At 35.9% G+C, this 19,393-nt stretch overlaps 1 protein-coding gene across 5 annotated transcripts in view; it reads left to right on the top strand.

The window, feature by feature from the left end:
• The window catches only part of LOC126253457 (6-phosphofructo-2-kinase/fructose-2,6-bisphosphatase 2), a 370,956-nt gene extending 352,024 nt beyond the window's left edge, over window positions 1–18,932 (top strand). For 4 of the 5 annotated variants that reach the window (XM_049954807.1, XM_049954811.1, XM_049954810.1 and 1 more), the window contains one exon: window positions 16,242–18,932. In XM_049954807.1, the coding sequence (XP_049810764.1) occupies window positions 16,242–16,328 (87 nt within the window). In that variant the 3' untranslated portion in view covers window positions 16,329–18,932. Of the gene's footprint in view, window positions 1–6,845; window positions 7,047–16,241 lie in introns of those variants that run through there. The other variant, XM_049954809.1, reaches the window with a different exon arrangement.
• Window positions 18,933–19,393: the final 461 nt, after the last annotated feature.

The raw sequence follows: 19,393 nt of genomic DNA, 5'->3' as shown, positions 1-19,393 counted from the left end.
GGCGGTGCCATACGTGCAATATCACCATCATCCATTTCCAGAAAAAAAAAATAGACCACCCGTGCTCTATGGGGTCGAGCATTATCATTCATCAGTACAAAGTCTGGGCTGTCAGCACCTCGCAACAACCATGCATGAGATCCCTAGATTTCCTTATGGCACCTGACAGCAGTTAAATCTTGCTGATTCACCTGTACAATTTCATGAAGAGCTGTTCGAGTGGTCAAAATAATCCCTGCTTGCACCGTTAGGGATATTCCTCGATATTGGTCTCTTTCCACAATGTGCTGAAATAGTGTTCCACATGCCCTCCAGATACGAATCCATCAAGAATCACTCTCCAGACCAAATCTGGACTCATCTATGAAAAGAACATTGGCCCACCATTCAACCTTCCAGGTGGAATGATGACGGCTCCATTCTAGACATTCCCTTCTGTGAAGAAACGCCAGAGGTAAAGAGACACCAAGTCTCCAACCGTAAAGGCCACTCTGCTGAAGCCTTCTGTACACCATGTATCTCAATACGAGTTAGGGAATACTGTGAGGTCAGATGCCAGTTGCAGTGCAGTAGTAAGGCAGTACCTTTTTGCCCTTACCGGAATACAGTTTTGGTATCTATAAATTGTCATCTCATCCGAGAAACAAAACAACAGAATGATTCCCATTACACCATTGAGCTATATCAGTTTGTGACTCCCCTGCATACATTCTTTTTATGGTCCCCCACAACAAGAGTCAGTAGGCATCTTCTCTGTGTCATACTGCACAGACTGTGACTGTATACAGCGATTGTGGGTGTGGGACTACCCTGCAAACACTACACTGCTTGATAGGTGCCCTGGCGTCATTGCTGACGTGATTGTCCATTGATCAAAATGCCATCTTCTGCGCAGAACATGATCATAATGACATCAGTTGACAGTTTGTATGGCTATAGTGTGAATTAGATACAGGACGGGGAAATAGCAGTTTGTTGCTTTAATTTTGGACACCAGTGTAAATGTAGATGACAAAATGAAGAATGTATCAGGAAACTGTTGCTTCTGACTTTGAATAAAATACACCAAAGAAGTTTCTAATCCACTGGACACTGTCTATCAATCATATATGAACATGTAAGATAGGTCTGCGGCTGTTCATTGTGTTTGTAATCTTCTCTGTCGTGGAGAAAAAGGGATTGAGAGCTTTCTTGTGTAGATTTTGTTTTCGTAGTTTGTGTCACATATGTTGGGCAAGATCTTTCCCTCTTTCAGTTCCAATTAAGCAAGCAACACAGTATAAGATCAGTCTTTTGCACGTCTTAAGAAATCTGGTCTGGATGACAATGTTATATTCATTCATTTATGTATTTATAGAAAAGCACTGTTCTTGTATTTAAGAACAAAATTATGCTTGCTATTGTAGATGATGTATGAGTGAACATCTCTTTCTGCAACTACTTGCAGCAAAAATCATCACCTGGCAAATTTAATACACATATAGCTTGGGATGGTGAAAAAGTTATTAGGTTATTAGGTGCAGTGCTCTTTGAGTAAAGCATGTGAGAAGATTCAGTGCTATTGCTTACATGCATGTTGAAATGTTGGCTACATGTATGCAAATGCATAGCAGCCACCTCAAAATGTATTGTATCGTGATTTAATAATTTTTATGTCATTGTAAGCAGTTCATGTTTTATGTCCTCCATATAATGAAATGTTGCTGAAACTACTCACAGAAATGATATAATGTTGCTTTTAAACCTTAGACAGACTGCAGAACACAATTTAAGGACTACTTTAGGTATGTCTTGGGTGCTCTGAAATGTATTTATCATTATCTCCGTGGCTCTTGCTGCAAAATCCCATTTGTCTTATTCATTTATATTTAGATTTTCACCAAAGTGTTTGGTTCCAAAGGAATAAGATAAGCATTCTTTGAATTTCAGTTTGCACATCATACTAGTCAGTCATGGTTTTATTACTGTTAACAGTTTGTGTGAATTCCCATTGTTATAAGAGTGTTGAATAATGCACAATAGTTTCTGAAGATGGCTTCTCGAAGTCTGCTAGAGAGAGAGAGGGGGGGGGGGGGGAGTGGGAGGGGGAGGGGAGAGAGAGAGAGAGAGAGAGAGAGAGAGAGAGAGAGAGAGAGAGAATATGTACATGAATTTTTGTTTGTTATCTCAACATGTGACATCATTTTCACTCCAGTTATTTGTTTTGCTAATGAGAGGCTTTTCTGGAAACCTCATTGGTATTCCCAAATTTATTTTGGGTTTTACTTCCGGTCAGTTTATAATGGACAGTAATAAGATTTTGTGTGTTATTGGGAGCAATGAGAGGTGGCACAGTAGTTGTTTTCAATCTTAGTGTCGTCCTCCCCACTACATTCTCCCCTTTCCCAGTCTTCTTATGGCTGTGCTTGCTTCTGTAGGTACAAGATGGTCTTTTCACCATATTCATTGCTTCTTAGAAGTGCATTTCCATAGTTACAGTATTACAGAGTTTTCAACAGGATATTGGTTTTCAGTATTTTGAAGTTATATTTGATCTCTTCACAAATTGGGGATAAAACTGGGTTCCGTCTAGTGGTTTGTTACAGTGGTACTGGCTGGTGCAAATTTGCCCAGACTTACAGCCAGAGAACCCACAACTATTAACAGCTGAAGCTCATTTTGTCAGAAGCCTACAGACAAAATCCCTATGAGATCATATTTATAAGAATCTTTTTTGTGTGCAGATTACGAACTGCTTATGGCTTACCATTTCATCTTAATACAAGTACTGCATACCTACAAAAGTGTCATATTTTAAAAAATAATTTCACCATTTTCAAATAAGTATTCAGCTTCAGCAGTTTGTTTTGTGTTTTTGGCTTTCTTTTGAGGAAAAAAATATACAGTTTTTAATTTTATGAGATTTGGGTACTGAAATTATTCTTGTTTTATGTGATAACCTTTTATTATTAGCTGGCAAACACCTTGCAGCTTTCAAGTAATCATTGGAGAGGTCAATCCATTAGTTAGTTGAATGCCCATTTGAGGTGAAACAGTGGAAGCTAAAAAGTTTTAATGTGTGTTGAAAAACCATTTCTTATGATAGCCTTGTATTACCTGAGGAATCATTATCTCAATAAACATGAAATACTGCTTCACTGCCTCACTGATGTCTGTGGAAAAAGATTGAAGTGAAAAACATTAACTTTTTTGCAACATGTAAATGTGTGAATATATTAACTGTGAGGTAGTCCATCCTGCTAGCCTCAAAAATAAGACAAAATCTATTTTTATTGTATGTAACATATGATACACGTTAGGTTGTGTAGACCCTACACATTATTATAATGTGAACAACAACAGTAAATTTATCAATGTGGCATTCAGCTGAGATGTAAGATTTTTAAAGAAAGAGTTCCATTTTAAAGTCTAGTTGTTGGATGGCCTTTGCAGGTTTTGTGATTCAGATTATCTGGCACTTGCATAGTTATTTTCCCTACAAATAGTTGTACAAATCAATTCACTGCAAATTTTTAAGACAGCTGTATCAGTGGTTAAACACCATGCTTTATTTTCATGATACCATGGAGTGACTTGAACTGGTGTTGTCTAAGTGGTAAAATGTTAATAGGAGAAAATGTTTTAACAATTAAATGACTGAATAAGAATTTTATTTAATTTTATTTGCTTTTGATAATGTCAAGCAAATACAAGGGTTGATTGAAAAGTAATGCCTCCACCTTAGTAACTTTTCAACAGTTGGCAGCGTTGGTATGTGGCAGGTACTGGCTTGTTCTGTAGACTCTTCTCTACAGCTCCAGTTGGCAGGAAGCCTTAGCATTGAACGGTTGTGTTGTTACAGTGTAAAGTATGGAACCCTGCCCAGACAGTTGGTCAATGCAATTTAAGCAATGTGCAGTCATTGAATTCTTGACAGCAGAAGGTGTCACCCCAAAGGACATTCATCAGAGAATGAAAGCAGTTTATGGAGATTGTGTTGATGTGAGTACTGTGTGTCATTGGGCAAGTCAGTTTAAAGATGCTGAGGCGGGAACATCTGACCTGCGTGACAAACAGAGTTGGATGTCCCTCGACATCAACCACCGAGTTTCACAAGCAAAATGGTGACAGATTGATTCAGGACGATTGTCGTACCACTCACAGAGAAATTGAAAGCACAATTGGCATTTCACAAGAATGTATGGGTCACATTATTGCTTTGCTTGGCTATCAGAAGATCTGTGCACGATGGATTCCCTGGATGCTGACTCCTGAAATGAAAGTGCACAGACTTGAAATTTGCCAGGAACTCTTCTCACATTATGAGAATGTTCTCCATTCAATTGTGACAGGAGACGAATCGTGGGTACACCATTATGACCCAGAGATGAAACGTCAGTCTATATAATAAGCCACAAAGATTTGCCCCAGAAAAAGAAATTAAAGACGCAGCCCTCAGCTGGAAAATCATGGACGCAGATGGTGTTATCCATGTTGATTTCCTTGATCATGGAACAACAATAAATGCAGAGCATTACATCACAACATTTCAAACTCTGAAACGGCGGCTAGCAAGGGTCCGAAAGGAAAGGGAAATGTTTTCCTGCAGCATAAAAATGCCAAACCACACACTTCACTTGCCAACACAGCAGAACTTCAGAGACTGAATCTCACCACCGTACAGCATCTTCCATACAGTCCAGATTTAGCACCATCTGACTTCCATCTGTACCCGATAATGAAAACGATCTGCGGGGACATCATTATGCTTCTGGTGAAGACATTGAGAGAACTGTGACACTGTGGTTGTGGAAACAGAGTGTCGACTTCTTCTGTGACGGCTTCAGAAAACTTGTTCATTGTTGGCGGAAATGTAGCCAATTGTCTGGTGATTATGTGGAAAAGTGAATATCGGTAATTAAACATCACATTCTAAGGATTATTTCTGCATTTGATTTATTAAAATATTCCCATCCAAACCAAATTAATGAAGGTGGGGGCATTACTTCTCATTCAACCCTTGTATATAAGATGATTCCCTCTTCCTAACCATGACTGACTTTTCATGTTCAGATGCCAAACCCTACTGTCTAATAACATCACAGTCCATACAAGGTTAAACTTAGAAAGGCGGCAATTGAAAGGGGAAGAATATGTTATCAGATATTCAAATACAAGGGGTTGGACAAAAATATGTAAACATAGCAAGAAATCCGTATTTCAATATAAATGCAGATATTATCCAAACCTGCAGGATGTGCTGTTGTATTTGACCATGAACGGCACCTGTGCAATGTCTTCAATACATTGCAAGTGTCAGTCATGGTCAGAACAAATGTTCTGCGTAGTTGTGAGTGCATTATGTTGGAGCTAAGTGAATTTGAACATAAGGAAATTGTTGGTGTACAGGTGATGGGTGCACCCATAATCAGAGTAGTCGAGATGTTTGGTGCGTAAAGAGGCACCGTATCGAAGATTTATACTGCATGCAGGGAAAGTGGAAAAATCATGTGTGAAGTTACAATGTGGACAAAAGCAGTTATTTAAAGATTGAGGCTGATGGTCATGGAAGAGGATTGGGACGAAAAATAGAGAGGACAATAGCTGCAAAAGTCACTGCAGAATGGAATGCCGCGCACTTGTGAATCCTGTCAGCACCAAAACAACATGAAGAGAGCTTCATAAGCTGGGAATTGCAGGGCAAGCTGGACTTCCAAAACCTCTCATGAGTGTTCCAAATGCCTTAATATGAAAGCATGGCACTGAAGCCATAAAACCTAGACTGTAGAACAATGGCAGAATGTCATGAGGCTTGTGTTATACTCTTGTCACTTTCTAGGAACATTTATGTCCCAAGAGTAAACATGGTGGGAGTTCTGTGATGATTCAGGCAACAATATCATGGCATTCCATTAGCATCATGCTTACTGGGCAAGGTATCATTATTGCCAAGGATTATGTGAGCACTCTGGCTGATCAGGTCCACCCCATGGTGCAATGTTTGTTCCCCAATGGTGATATGGTGTTCCAAGATGACAGGACTCTTGTTCACAGTTCGTATTGTCCAGGACTGGTTATGTGAGTGGGAGGATGAATTTTCACATTTCCCTTGGTCACCTCAGTCCCGATATCTCAATATCATTGAGCCTTTGTGTTCTACTTTTAAGAGAAGGGTGCATGATCGCTATCCATCTCCACCATCATTACCTGAACTTGCCAGTATTTTGCAGGAAGAGTGGTATAAGAGTGCCTTGAAAACCATACAAGCCCTGTATTTATCCATTCTTAGAGGACTAGAAGCTGTTCCAAATGCCAATGGTTTCATACACCATATTGGACGTGATAATGCATTTTGTTTTTAGTGTTTCCATATTTCTGTCCAACTTCTGTGTTTCGTCTCTTCGACTGAATGCATGCATGTGTTTCATGTTACAGAACACTAGCCATGACATGAGTAACAATAATAGACAACACTTGAATGTAAAAAGAAGAGGAAACAAATAGTTCTAATTGTAACATATTGTGAGACAGCCATATATTTTTATTTAACAAATGTGCTGTCATTGCAGTCATTTGGTGAGGTAGACCAAGTTTTTAAGGTTTGAGTCAAAGACAATAAATGTTTCATTGTTTGAATGGATTAGGTTAGAAAGCTCTGATACTTCTATTCCCAGGCTGGTGGAAAAGAATTATTGCTCATTCTGATCTGCTTCATTATTTGAGACTGTAATATGTAGAATTAGCCTTAATATTATTATTAACTCACAGATGACTTTGTATTCTGCACCTTCTTGTGTGCTCGAATATCTAAGCAACTAATGACTGACAAAAATGCTGTGGGACCTGGTCCTGTTGTTATTTTTCAGGAAGTGGAGCGGTAATCTCAGGATGTCGTCATTGGAACACCAGTGAAATGTTAAATGATCTTATTAATTTGATAGCTTTCTGTAATCTTCAGTTTTGACAATGTTAGTATTGGGAATGAATTAGAACAGTTGACTCAAATAATCTACTTATACTTGGTCTTTGTGATCTTTTGTGAATAAATACACTAATGTATGACAGAAGGTTGTGCTGTTGCATTCATTTCTTGCCCACTTGTAAGCATGTCTATAGTGGAATACTGATGCTAACTGCATGCCTTGCTTAGCAAATCCTATATCTATGCTCATTCCAAACTTCATTCTATTCCATTAAATCCCTCCATGAAAGTGATCTTTTTCAACTAGGTGCTTATTTGATGACACTCCGAACTCAAACACATTTGTACAGCTGTACCTTAGAACTTGAAGCTATTTGGAAACAACGAAAAAGCAGTAAATAGTATTGTATTTTGAACATAGAAAATCTGGTTTCTTGGTATGAAGATATGTTTAAAAAATTTAGTGTACATATTTGGGAGGTTATACTACTACATTAATTTGCCAATTATTACCGTTTAAGTATTTTGCTTTTGTGTATGAAACTTAAAAATTGATGGTGATTTCTGTGAATCTTAAATTAGACAATGTGTGAAAGAAATTAGGTCATCTAGAATAATCAGAGAATAATGTCACATGACTCTCAGAAAGACTCAAACTAAATAGAAACTAGTAATCCTGCATTGTAATCCAGCAGGATGCTACAGTAAAACCCTTTTTTAACAAATCTCTGGGGACCCAAATATTTTTCCTTAAACAGGGTTTTTCCTTAAATGAGGATTTCACCTGAGCATACTGAAGGAGTGACCTAGAATCATAAGTAAAGCATCTACTACAAATTTAAATACAATACTCATATATAGTTATTACACTTTTAACAGAACACACATTTTTTAAAAAAATCAAGAAGAGTTGTTTGTGTTGTCCTTCCAACATATTACAGTAAAGAAGTTGTTGCTCCAATTTATTGATATTAGTTAAAATTGATTCATGTACATTAAAAGAGGAAAAGAAGTTGCTGACAATATCAGTTCCTTGCACAGCACCAACGAAACTTGGAGCAGTTGTCTTCTCTTTTCTTCTCCTTCTTCTTCATAATCATCATTGCTACCACAAGTTCCTGCTTCACAGCGTTCCTTGACAAGCATTTCAGACATTCACTTGCACCCATTTCATGTGTGGAAGTAAGGACAACATCATCATGGCAAACTAAATCCTGGAATGTCACATTTTGAGACTTATCAGTAATCCTATCCCATTCTTCTTCTGGAACAATGTCATCTTCAGCAGCAACTGATGTTCCACAGCCAGCTTTTGTGAAACAGTTTAATACAGCCTGTTGTGGTACAGAATTGGCAGCATCAGTAAACATACGAGCTGCCTGTAGAACAAGGAATATCATCAGTTCTTTCCTCTCAGGGAATGAAAGTGACTTCTGTAAGCTGCTACTCTGTACTTGGCTTTAACAGGGTGTATTATGCACAGGTCCAGTGCCTGCAGATGACTTCTATAGTTCAGAGAGAGGAACACTTACACTCCTCAGAAGTTACACTTCCTTGGGATCTACATGGTGCTGGTCAATAATAATTTTCCTTCATGTTGCACCCATCTTGACACCTAAATACCTAAGGAATCTTGTAAAGATTTCTGATATCATTCAGACACTGCTGTTGTAACTGTAAGGACAGTTATGTTTTTGAACACTTTGGAATTTTAAAATTTTCTATTATTAGTAGAGGTTACTTTCCACTTCCGTCTCTGTTTACTTACACCCAATACCATTTTCATTCTTCCTTTACTTCTTTTACCGGGATGGCATTTCTCTCCATTAATGGTATATGTTTATGCCAAAAGTAAATTATAACAGATGCCAATTTCACCAGGCTAGAAAATATCTCTAGACCTAAAATCCTGTATCAATTCTGGCAGCGTAATGTTCTTCCAATAGTTTACACTTTCTGAGTCCACAGCCTGACTTTCTTCACTTATATTTTGAAATGACAGATTGTAACTCTCTCAAAATGATCCAACCAGTCATTCACTGCACTGAAGTTTTCAGCACCAGTCTTCAGGATGGTTTCATGAGCATGTTTCCATTTATTGGAATGCTGCCAGTTCTCATTCCTTGGAACCATTGTAAGAGAATATTTTCCACAACATTGTATGATGAAATATGAATGTTCTCCCATTTGGATCCAGAGGAATTGTTGGCTTCAGTATTTAATGCTTCCTTACTTGGAGTATGCCAGTGGTGTAGATAGTGCTAAATCATATATCTTCACCATGTTAGAAAGTTTTATATTACGATTATCTTTGATATAGTGGATGATTGTCAGATTTTGCTGATTTGTAAGCTATCTGTGTTTGCAGGCCATAACTCCACAAAAGTAAAACTTTGACTCTTCTTTAACAAACAAATACACTTCCTTGTCCTTTGTAGATCAAGTGACTGTGACATCAGATCATGTGACCTAAGTTGCACTGTAATCAAGGTGGAATTCAATTTCCGACTCGTTCAGCACATCTAGCCTTAACGCTACAAGAGAGGTAGAGTTATTGACCAAATGGCTACGATCTAAGTAGGTATAGAATGAAAGAATCAGTTACCATTTACTGCATTCATGTAGTGTGAAACTGAAAGAAATCAGGAACTCACTGGGATATATTAGCAACTTTGGTAAAAACAAGATTTAAATTTTCTAATGTTCAGTTCCTTAAAGGGGACCTTTTCTTAAAGCAGAGTTCATTAAAATCAGAGAGGGATAACATTGTTCTTATTTGAGTTTCAGCAGGACCGATGGAAGTATTCGTAAAAGGCAGGACTTCTGTAAAAGCTGGTTCATTAGTTTGGGGTTTAACTGTATGTCCTTTCTGCTTCTCTAGCCAACTATTTGCCAATAAAGGTATTTTCAAGGCCTTTATGTATTTTGAGTAATCCCTGAAAACAATGGGCCTTTTTTATGCCAGACTGATGAAATTATCAGCTTCAATCTGTGGTTTCCAAACATCAACAGTTGCAGAGGAGAAGCTAATTTATTTTGGTAGCTGGAATAACCATTGGTAACTGGGATAACCATTGAAAACTTAAACCCCTGTCTACTCTTGTATGTTGTGTGCCCATGATATTCCTTTTGCATTTAACATAAAATTTTGCCTCCATTTTTTTCTTGCACTAACTGTAGTAGCATTTGTATCTTCTCATAATATGTCTAAATGACCTAGGTTTTTCTGCTTGATTAAAGAAAATTATTTGTGCTGCTTCATCACTTTGTTGTAAACTTTGCTTGCTTTAGCCTTCAAGTTCACAACGATTAAAGTATTTTTTGATTAATTAAATTTTAAAAACCATCAAGTCATTAAATCAACTTAGATTAAAATATCCCCTCTTCTCAGTCACTTGACCATTCAACTGTAATGATAATTATTTAATGTTGCTGAAGACAGTGAACGATATCTTTGCACAATAATTAACCAATTGCTGATGTTAAGCCACTGTTTCACTCCCGTTATATTTTTAGTCAGCAAAGCTTCCAGTCCACCAAGATCATCAGTCACAGTTTTAGTGGTCTGCATACCTCAATGAACTAATTTTGAACCCTTTGAATCACACACTAGCTTTAGAATTAACAAGATTTTCTTTAAATATGTAATCAGAATACAAGTTGAAACACAGAGAAGACAATTTACTCTCTTGGAGAACATCCCTCAGAATGTTTGTTTCAGAAACTTGTTTTTCCAGTTCAGAATTCAGCAGTTTGGTCCAAGTACAGGTTTATTATTATTTTTACGTCATTCTGGATTAATGTTGTGTGTCTCCATTACTCCTCGTTCCATTTCAGACTCACATCCTCAGCTGTCATTTTATTTTACGAAGTTAAATTTCAATTATGTCAGTTATACATAACTGAATTTCTTTTCCTTATATTCTGCTGCCACAGATATTATATCATTTCAGTTTTCTGATTTTGTCTTGCTTTTTATCTAGGAAAGGAGCTAGATTCTTTCTTTCCCTTCTTTTGTTGGCTGCCATACTTTGCTTGTATCACTTGTATGGACGGACGGTGGGAGGGGTGGGGGGGGGGGGTTGGGGAAGCCCTCATTAGTAATGTTATTTAGAGCTGTCCTACTTCAGTCTACATGAGTACTACAATTATAACTACACATGATTACAGCTCTCTAAACATCTATCTGACTTTATTCACTTTATTAGGATTGGGTAGTTGTTCCAGTGTTTTGTTGTTATACTAAGCATGTAACTGAGTGTGCACCAGTGAGTGTGAAATTTCATGCCAGTATTGCAAATAGGTATGTAACTCTCTGGGTGTTATTCTTATATGAGTGTGATGGGGCTGTAAAGTGTTTGCTGAAAAGGAAATGACTCATTCATCATATTTACAAGAATATATATGCTGATTAACTCCACTCTTCAAATGAATGTGAATGTGATTTTCAGTGCAAAAATTATTGCTTTAACATTAACCAGAAAAGTAATATACATGTGTCTTCATTTGAATGTCATGACCGGTATTAATTAAATATTATACTACTTCAATGTTAAAGCAAGCACCTAAGACACAATTTGTAAAGCAAAACTTCTCATGAAGTGCATTGTAGAGGAGCAATGTAATAAGAAAAAGAACACACAAAAAAAACCATCCAACTTACTTTGTAGCATCGAAAAAAGAGTCTAGTGTGATAGTTTATTTTTTCAAAGATAGCTTTAGCATTATTTAAATTTTTATCCCAACATTAACTGCAAACTATCTAGGTACTTAAAATGTTATGCACCGTTTTGTTAAGGAGAATTGGATTAAGTAATTAACCACAAAGAAAACTCTGTGAATCTCTGATTTACTTGAATTTTTTACTGATTGTTAATTAATATAGTGAAGTTGCTATGCCAGTATACAGGAGTGTAAAATAAATGATGGTATGACTATGGAAGGATGTTCATGAGACAAGGAGAAGAACAGAAATCTAAATAAATATATAAATCCAAACCTCACTGTTTCAAGATGAAATGTTTGAAACATGCTGTTCATGTACTTCTCTCATACTCACTGTTACGATATATATTAGCCATTTCACTGAAAGCTTTGAAACTGAGCAACATTGACTTTCTTACTATTAATGATCAAACAGTGGAAGCTCCAGGTAGGAATATCAACAATGTAGGAAAAGACAGATTGCTACTTACCATAAAGAAGACACTTTAAGTTGCAACTTAATGTATCTTCTTTAGGGTAAGTGGGAATCTGTTTTTTCATACATTGTTGTTAGCATTAATAATGTTTGAGATACATCACAGACCTTCTCAGATGCTTCAGTAACTGGATCTGGTGAAACACTATTCTTTGGACTAGCAAAAACCAAATAGTTTGTATTGTCCCTCAAGAAAAAGTCAATTGGGATGAGGTCTAGAGAGTGGTTGGAAACACCTTCTATATGTCATTTCACATGAAAAAGGAATTGGGCCTTTGTCCCATCATGCATAAACTACATTACACCATATTGATAAATTTAGTGTCATGACTTTGTTATGTGCAGACTAAGTAAACTAATGGAAATTCCTGCAAACTGGTAAGTGTGGAGTATAGAAGCGTGTAATGGATAATGGTATTTACATGAGCTTTTGAGCTCTTGCTCTTTTTCTAATAAAAGTACCCCCCCCCCCCCACACACACACACAAATGTACAGAACCATGGCTGTGATACTGTATGTTTCCGTGTGTGAATGCATGTACTTTTAGCAGAAAAAGAGCAAGAGCTTGAAAGTTAATGTGAACATTGTTTTATATTGTTTTCTGTGGTCCACACATTAGTCCACTATAGTTGAGTGGCTGACTTTTCCTTATTTTGAACTACATGTGTCTGTCACACTGTCTGTGTTTCAAATGATTTACTGCCAGCCTCATACTGCCTCACAGTGGCATAGCAGTGATGACGAAGCTGAGCATATTGATGTCTCTTCTTCGCCTGAGTTCTTGTAGGCAAAATTGTGTCAGGGTTTCTGTCATAATGTCAGTGCCATGTCACAGATATTCAAAGCTCCATCATCACAAAAATAAATGTTTTAAGCCTATGGTTACACAGACTTTCCTTCTCCACCTGATCCTAGGAACATGATTTTGAAGTTTGTACCATTATTTATCTTGAAATTATGAATATGCATGCGCTCCTGAATAAATTTTGTCAACCACAGTGATGCATATGTTTATATAGGATAGTGGGTTGTCTAAAACTAAATATAAGCATCACATAAATCATCTAGAACAAATGGAAGGAGAATTAGAAAGAAATCGTACGGCATTTAAAACAGAGTATATATTTCTCTTTGGCATAAGGAGACAAATGTAAACTGAAATTTTACTGATGAAGAAGACTGTAACTTGGGTCTATCCAATTTCCTGCATCAATGCCAAAGTTACTGACAATTGCAGAAAACTTCAAGATGACAAAACGTTGTGTACCATCATTAATGGGAAAGCACTACCATAAACAAACTTAGAAGCATTGAAAATTCATACAGCTCACTTAGTAGAAAATATTTATTCCTCTCTGCATCTGACCAGTGTTTCACAGGTTTTAGAGTGCTGTTGATGCATTTCCCCATAAAGATAAAATGTGAGTGTTGAAAATGTATTTTTCCTATAAAAACTGGTTGTACTCTGTTTTCAGTCATCTATGCTGTTGACACGTTCGGTTTAGGATTTCTTAAATTGTAAGGAAACATAACTTTCAATTAGAAGAAAAGATTAGGACTGAAAATTGAGGATATTAGAAAGAAAGAAGATAGAAGGCGAGGGGGGGGGGGGGTTGAAGGAAAGGAAAGAAACAGTTCTCGCCTGATCTGACAAGTATGGGAGAGAAATTACCAGTGGCCTTGTAAATGAACTGTCCAGACATTTAGGGAAGCCATGCAAATACTAGAACTGAATCTGAGTAAAATCATTCTGGGCATTAGGACATGTCATTCTAAATAGCTACTGTCAAACAGAAGCTGAGGTTTCTATGAACTCGAGCAGTTCTCTTCAGGGCAGTGAGACTACAGTATTCACCTTTCACCTTACACAGAGATGTATTTGTTGTGGATTAGCTTCTTACCATTAAAATTTTTTGCATTCTGAAGTGAAATTACTGTTGTGCATTGTTAAAAACTGAATGTTGGTACTCAAAATCATGTCAGAAAAATTTAATGTCCTGTTGTCAACAAAGTTATTGGAGATTTGTAGTGTCTCAGTTTTGACATGAATGGAAGAAAGAACCCTCCATCCCTCTTTCTAAGATAATCATTTTTGCAATCCTATTGTGCAATTTAATTAAATGGATAAAATATAAGCCTAGATAATCAGATGAGAATTAGACGTTCATTTTCCTGATTAAAAAGTCCACAATATTATTGTTGCATTACATCATGTAATTTCCCCACTTGAGAAACTACTTCAGGCTCAAAATAAAAAAGTAATTAACTTTACAATGCATGGAATGAAAGCTATGTTTCTAATAAAAGTAATAGCCTAAATCAAACCTGCACTAAGAATACAAGAATAAATGTCAGTTTGCCATCGGATTGCAACAGGTAGATAATTGTTTAAGAGACTTGCAGGCCTTGAAGCCAGAGAGCCTTCAGTGTGACAGATTTTGTAGGTGTGTTTGTGGGGTGGGGAATAACACACTTGATGGTACCAGCTCTTTATTTCCTCAAGAATTAGTTTATATGAGGGTTAGAACTTTAATAGTGGAAACTATTTATCTACAGCTCGTACAAAATAGATACATTTTTCAAAGTTTTACTGCCCTTCAAAGTAGTCACCAGCATTTTGTATAACCCATTGCCAGTGATGTGGAAGTTGTAGGATACTCATTGCAGTGCCAGTTGTGTTGACAGTTCGAGTGGCGCGGTCTATTGCCTGACGAATTTGTAGCAGTTCTGAAGTGAATGCTGTGAAGTGTTTCCTTCAGTTTAGAAATCAAGAAGAACATACGAGGGCTTAGGGGAGTGCAGTAGGTGGTATAGCACTTAGCAGCTCCAACAGTCAAACAAATCAGTAACAGCTTGCATTGTATGTGCTTGAGCATTGTCCTGCAAAATGATGGTCAGGTCTTGCAGAAAGTGTCATCACCTCTGTCTCTATGCTGTTCATTTTTGGAACACAACCTATGACCAGCTTACGACCTCATGAGTTCAACTCAATTTCTAAACTGAAGGAAACACTTCACGGAGTTTGCTTCAGAACTGATACAAATTTGTCAGGCAATAGACCATGCCGCTCGAACTGTCAACCTACTGGCACTGCTAAGAGTATCCTACGACTTCCACATCACTGGCAATGGGTTATGCACAATGCTGTTGAATACTTTGAAGGTCAGTAAAACTTTGAAACACATATCTATTTTGTACGAGCTGTAAATAAATAGTTGCCACTATTAAAGTTCCAAACCTAATAAAATTTTATTTCTTGTCACTCTTCTGCATCTTACAGTTCATTTTGGTGTCAATTATTCTCTTTGATTTAATTATTTCCCTTCACTATTCTGTCTTTCATGTAACCTCTGTTTGCCCCATTTTTGTTTTGCGTTCTCTTCTATTCTTAATCTCTCTAAGGTTTACCTCTAACACTTACAACTGCTCACAATTGGCAAAAATTATTTTCCAATTTTTAATTATCCCTTCCCCTTTACTCCCATTTTTGTCAGGATTCAGACAGCTAGTACATGTGATGACTTTTGTACATATCTGTTAACTTGTTGTTGACTCGTAAGGAAAGATTTGTATGTGCTGTTAGATTTCATTCCTGGGTACATACATCAAAAGAGCATTGCAGTAGTAATATATTCAGAAACATATGACATCAGTTGTATGAGCGGGTTAAAAATTACACAAATGAAATTCGTATAGGACAAGTCTACTAGAGGAGAAAAGATTTAAAAGTGATAGTGCTAAAATAACATTATCAAGAAAATATTTTGCTCTATAAACTCATCATGCACTTTGGCAACTCTATAATGAAGGACTGTGAGACACATAACACTTAGAAAGTCAGTACTGTGATATTGATTTGACATAAGAAGATCTTTGAACGGCAGTACTTCAACTAATTTTGATGTTCTTATAAGGATTATTATAAAGACAAATATTCATTAAAGCAGTGTTAGCAATGTAACTATCGTTTATCATTTGATTTTTTTTTACTGTATGTGTATTACAAAAGTAACGTTTGAATATTTAAGTAACTGACAAGGAACTCAAATAATACTATGTTCATGAGCTCCATCACATAAAACATACAGTTTAACTGCAAATCTGCAGAGGACTGTAATGTTAACATTTTGGTTTATCAGATTCCTGGGACGCTAGAGGACAGGTTCAAGAGAGCAAATTTTGGACGTATTGTGCCCTCTGTGATGGTCAACTCTGACGCATCTTGATGCTTGATGGAAGAACTAGCTCCAGAAATGGCTTCACATATGGACCAGTATTGTAATTGACTCTACAAAATATAAATGTGATTTCGTAACAAGTAATTAAAAGTGTGTTAACAGGTATAACACAGTCATTGGTATTCTGATTCCAGATGTTTAATTATGGATAAGTAAACACTGAGAGAATTTTATACCCTTATCTATTGATAATGGTTGAAACTGATGGTCTCTTGTTGATTTTTCTAGGATTGTCAGCATGTGTACCTAAATGTTGATTTTATTTGCAAGATTTACAAAATTCAACCCCTTCCTAATTACTAAAAGATTAGTCCAATTTGTATGTGATATTCTTTAAATTTTGTCATTTGCTTGTATTAAAAAAACTGTATTTAACAGTTACAGTATTATTTGATTGATTGCTCTATGCAATACATTTAACTCAGTACAAGGTCTGACAATCCTGATAGTTGTTAGTTTTAAAGATATTGGTTACATATTTGAACACTTGCTCTGTCTCATCCTTTTAGAAAATCAAATCACTTTGTGACTACAGTAATGATACGATTTGTAGATGTTAATGTATCTTTGTTTTTGTATAACAAATTTAAAATATCTTTGTGAAGTATGTATGAATATTTTGTCATAATTTTTTTTATTAGGATGAATAATAGCCTCATTAATGTATGGTTCACAAGTATGAGTGTGTGTACATGTTACAGTGTATGTGGCCAATTTAAGGCACACTTATGTATTTTGTGCTGTGTAAGACAAAAGGAAGTTGGTATGATGGGTGCTACTCAAGTAAGTGATTATATTGTGTTCAGTCATTTGGATGAGTTAAAAATGTTCATGACATGCCCATGTGCTGAGTGATACTGCAGTAGCGGGACTACTACAGTAAAGAAAAATAATTAATTTTCTTTCTTAAATAACTTAATGACTGGTGGAAGACACTGTGAAATCAACACTGACACAGTCAACAGCATTAACGTTTTGTTTGATTTTGGCAATTAACAACCAGATTACTGACATGTCACTTCAGTTGTAAGCTTTCTACTCTGTTATCCAGCATGCAGTATGTCTGCATAGGTTTTGTAAAATAGAGTTACTGCCAGAAAGCCTAAAAATACTGTCACAGTGGCAACTGTTTGAACTCTGTGAAGCAAGGTAGACTTTTCTTGTGTCTGTAACTTTGCCTGCAGCATAGAACTTGTACTGCATAGAAAAAAGAACTCTTTGTGTGACAAACATGAAATGTTTTGTTGTGTAAAACTCTGCTGAAGTTTTCTTTAGATCCAAAGTAATGATATTGTGGGTGTAAAAAGAAAGATCCAGGAGCTGACTACAGCTTTTTTCATTGTTTCTATGACTAATGAGTTGGTAAATCCATGTTTTAGTTATATTACAGTAAAAAGCCATATCAGAGTGTAGAATGAATATCAGTAACATATCGTGTAGTTTCAAGGGACTGTTATTTATTTAATGAACTTTAAAGAATATGTTTTGTTCTTTATGGTAATATTTAAGACTTTAATATTTGACTTCTTTGTTTATATTATGTAAGTAGAAACTGTGTGATATCAATTATACAAAATATTGTTTGCATGTTTTAACTTATTTATGCCTTGTGTTAATTGATGTGATTTCTTTTATTGGACATATTGTTTATCTCTACTGATTGTAGAGCATCTTAGATAATGAAGTTATTATTGTTCAGTCATTATGTAAATAATTTGCACTTTCTGGCATGTAGGAGGCGCTTTAGCAAGAAGTGAGTTGAGGTGTCTTTCACTGATGGTGCTTAATGAATGTCCTATTCTTCCCTCCAGCAGTCAATGCCAAATTGAATAATGAATGTTTCAGAGCTTAATTTCAAGAGATAATTAAATTTGTGGGTTTAATCATGAACAATACAGTTAAATCTAATTACCATTTGTTATTCAGACACATAACTTGACTTGGAGTTCTGGACACTGTGAATGCTGGACTAATACACTGAGTTGAGTTAGTTCCCAAATGAAATGAGGCATAGCAGGGAAAAACACTTTTATACTATGAAAGATAGTATGAAATAATATATCTATGTAAATTTGTAATATTTTCAGAAAGAAAATAAGATATATTTTGTAAGGATATGAATTTTGGTTATCTGAAATTGTGTCTCAGTTAATTGTATCACTTTTATTTTTCAGTCTTATATGACTGGAATCATCTGTAGAATTACATTTTGCATTTCGGACGGATATTGATCCTAACAGTCAAAGTAAAACTCTTTGAACATTACAACAGTTTTATACAACCAAAGGTTGAACATCTAAAGGCTACATTACATATTCTATTTATTGTTTTGTAATTATAAATTTTACTGGTCTTGTTATATATTTACAAAAATAAAAATTTCAAAACAGTGTTAAGTGTCTTTTTTAAGGTTATGAGATGACTTAAAAGCCTAGTATGTGCCAAAACGATTGTGATATTTTAATAGCTAGAATCCTCTTGAGTTTCAAATGTTATAACTTCTGAAAGATATCTTTGTAAAATATGTTTGTCATGGTTGTTAATGTATTCATATACATAACAGAAAAAGTCTTTTTCAACTGTATGAAATAAGTTTATGTATGGTTTTTCTTTTATGTCCTTGCTAACCTCGTCCTTTCCTGTTGACTACTGCTAGGATGTAGCATTTAGTGTCTTTCTTAACAGAAAATAATAATAAGAGTTTATATTTTAATTGTATCATGTAAGATGAATTAGTATAAGATAATGAAACAAATGAAAATTCAGTGCATTCAATTTCATACATTTTCAGTCGTTATCAATATTATTGCAAATATGATGGACAGCATCTGCAGAGATACATCCTATGTTTTAGAGACATCAGTGTTCATGTCTCTGCCTCCTCATCCCTTCTTTTCTTCAAACTGATAGCTATTTGCACAAAAATGAGAATGATGTACACATTGCATTGTTCAGAAATGCATCACTTTCCTGCTACTGAAATAATGTCCTTTGCTCAAGAACATGTTCACATACACAAACATAAAAAGACACACTAACATTATTTTGGACCA

Source organism: Schistocerca nitens, chromosome 4 (genome assembly GCF_023898315.1).
Source record: "Schistocerca nitens isolate TAMUIC-IGC-003100 chromosome 4, iqSchNite1.1, whole genome shotgun sequence".
Classification (NCBI taxonomy): domain Eukaryota; kingdom Metazoa; phylum Arthropoda; class Insecta; order Orthoptera; family Acrididae; genus Schistocerca; species Schistocerca nitens.
This window is presented reverse-complemented; position numbering and strand designations above follow the sequence as displayed.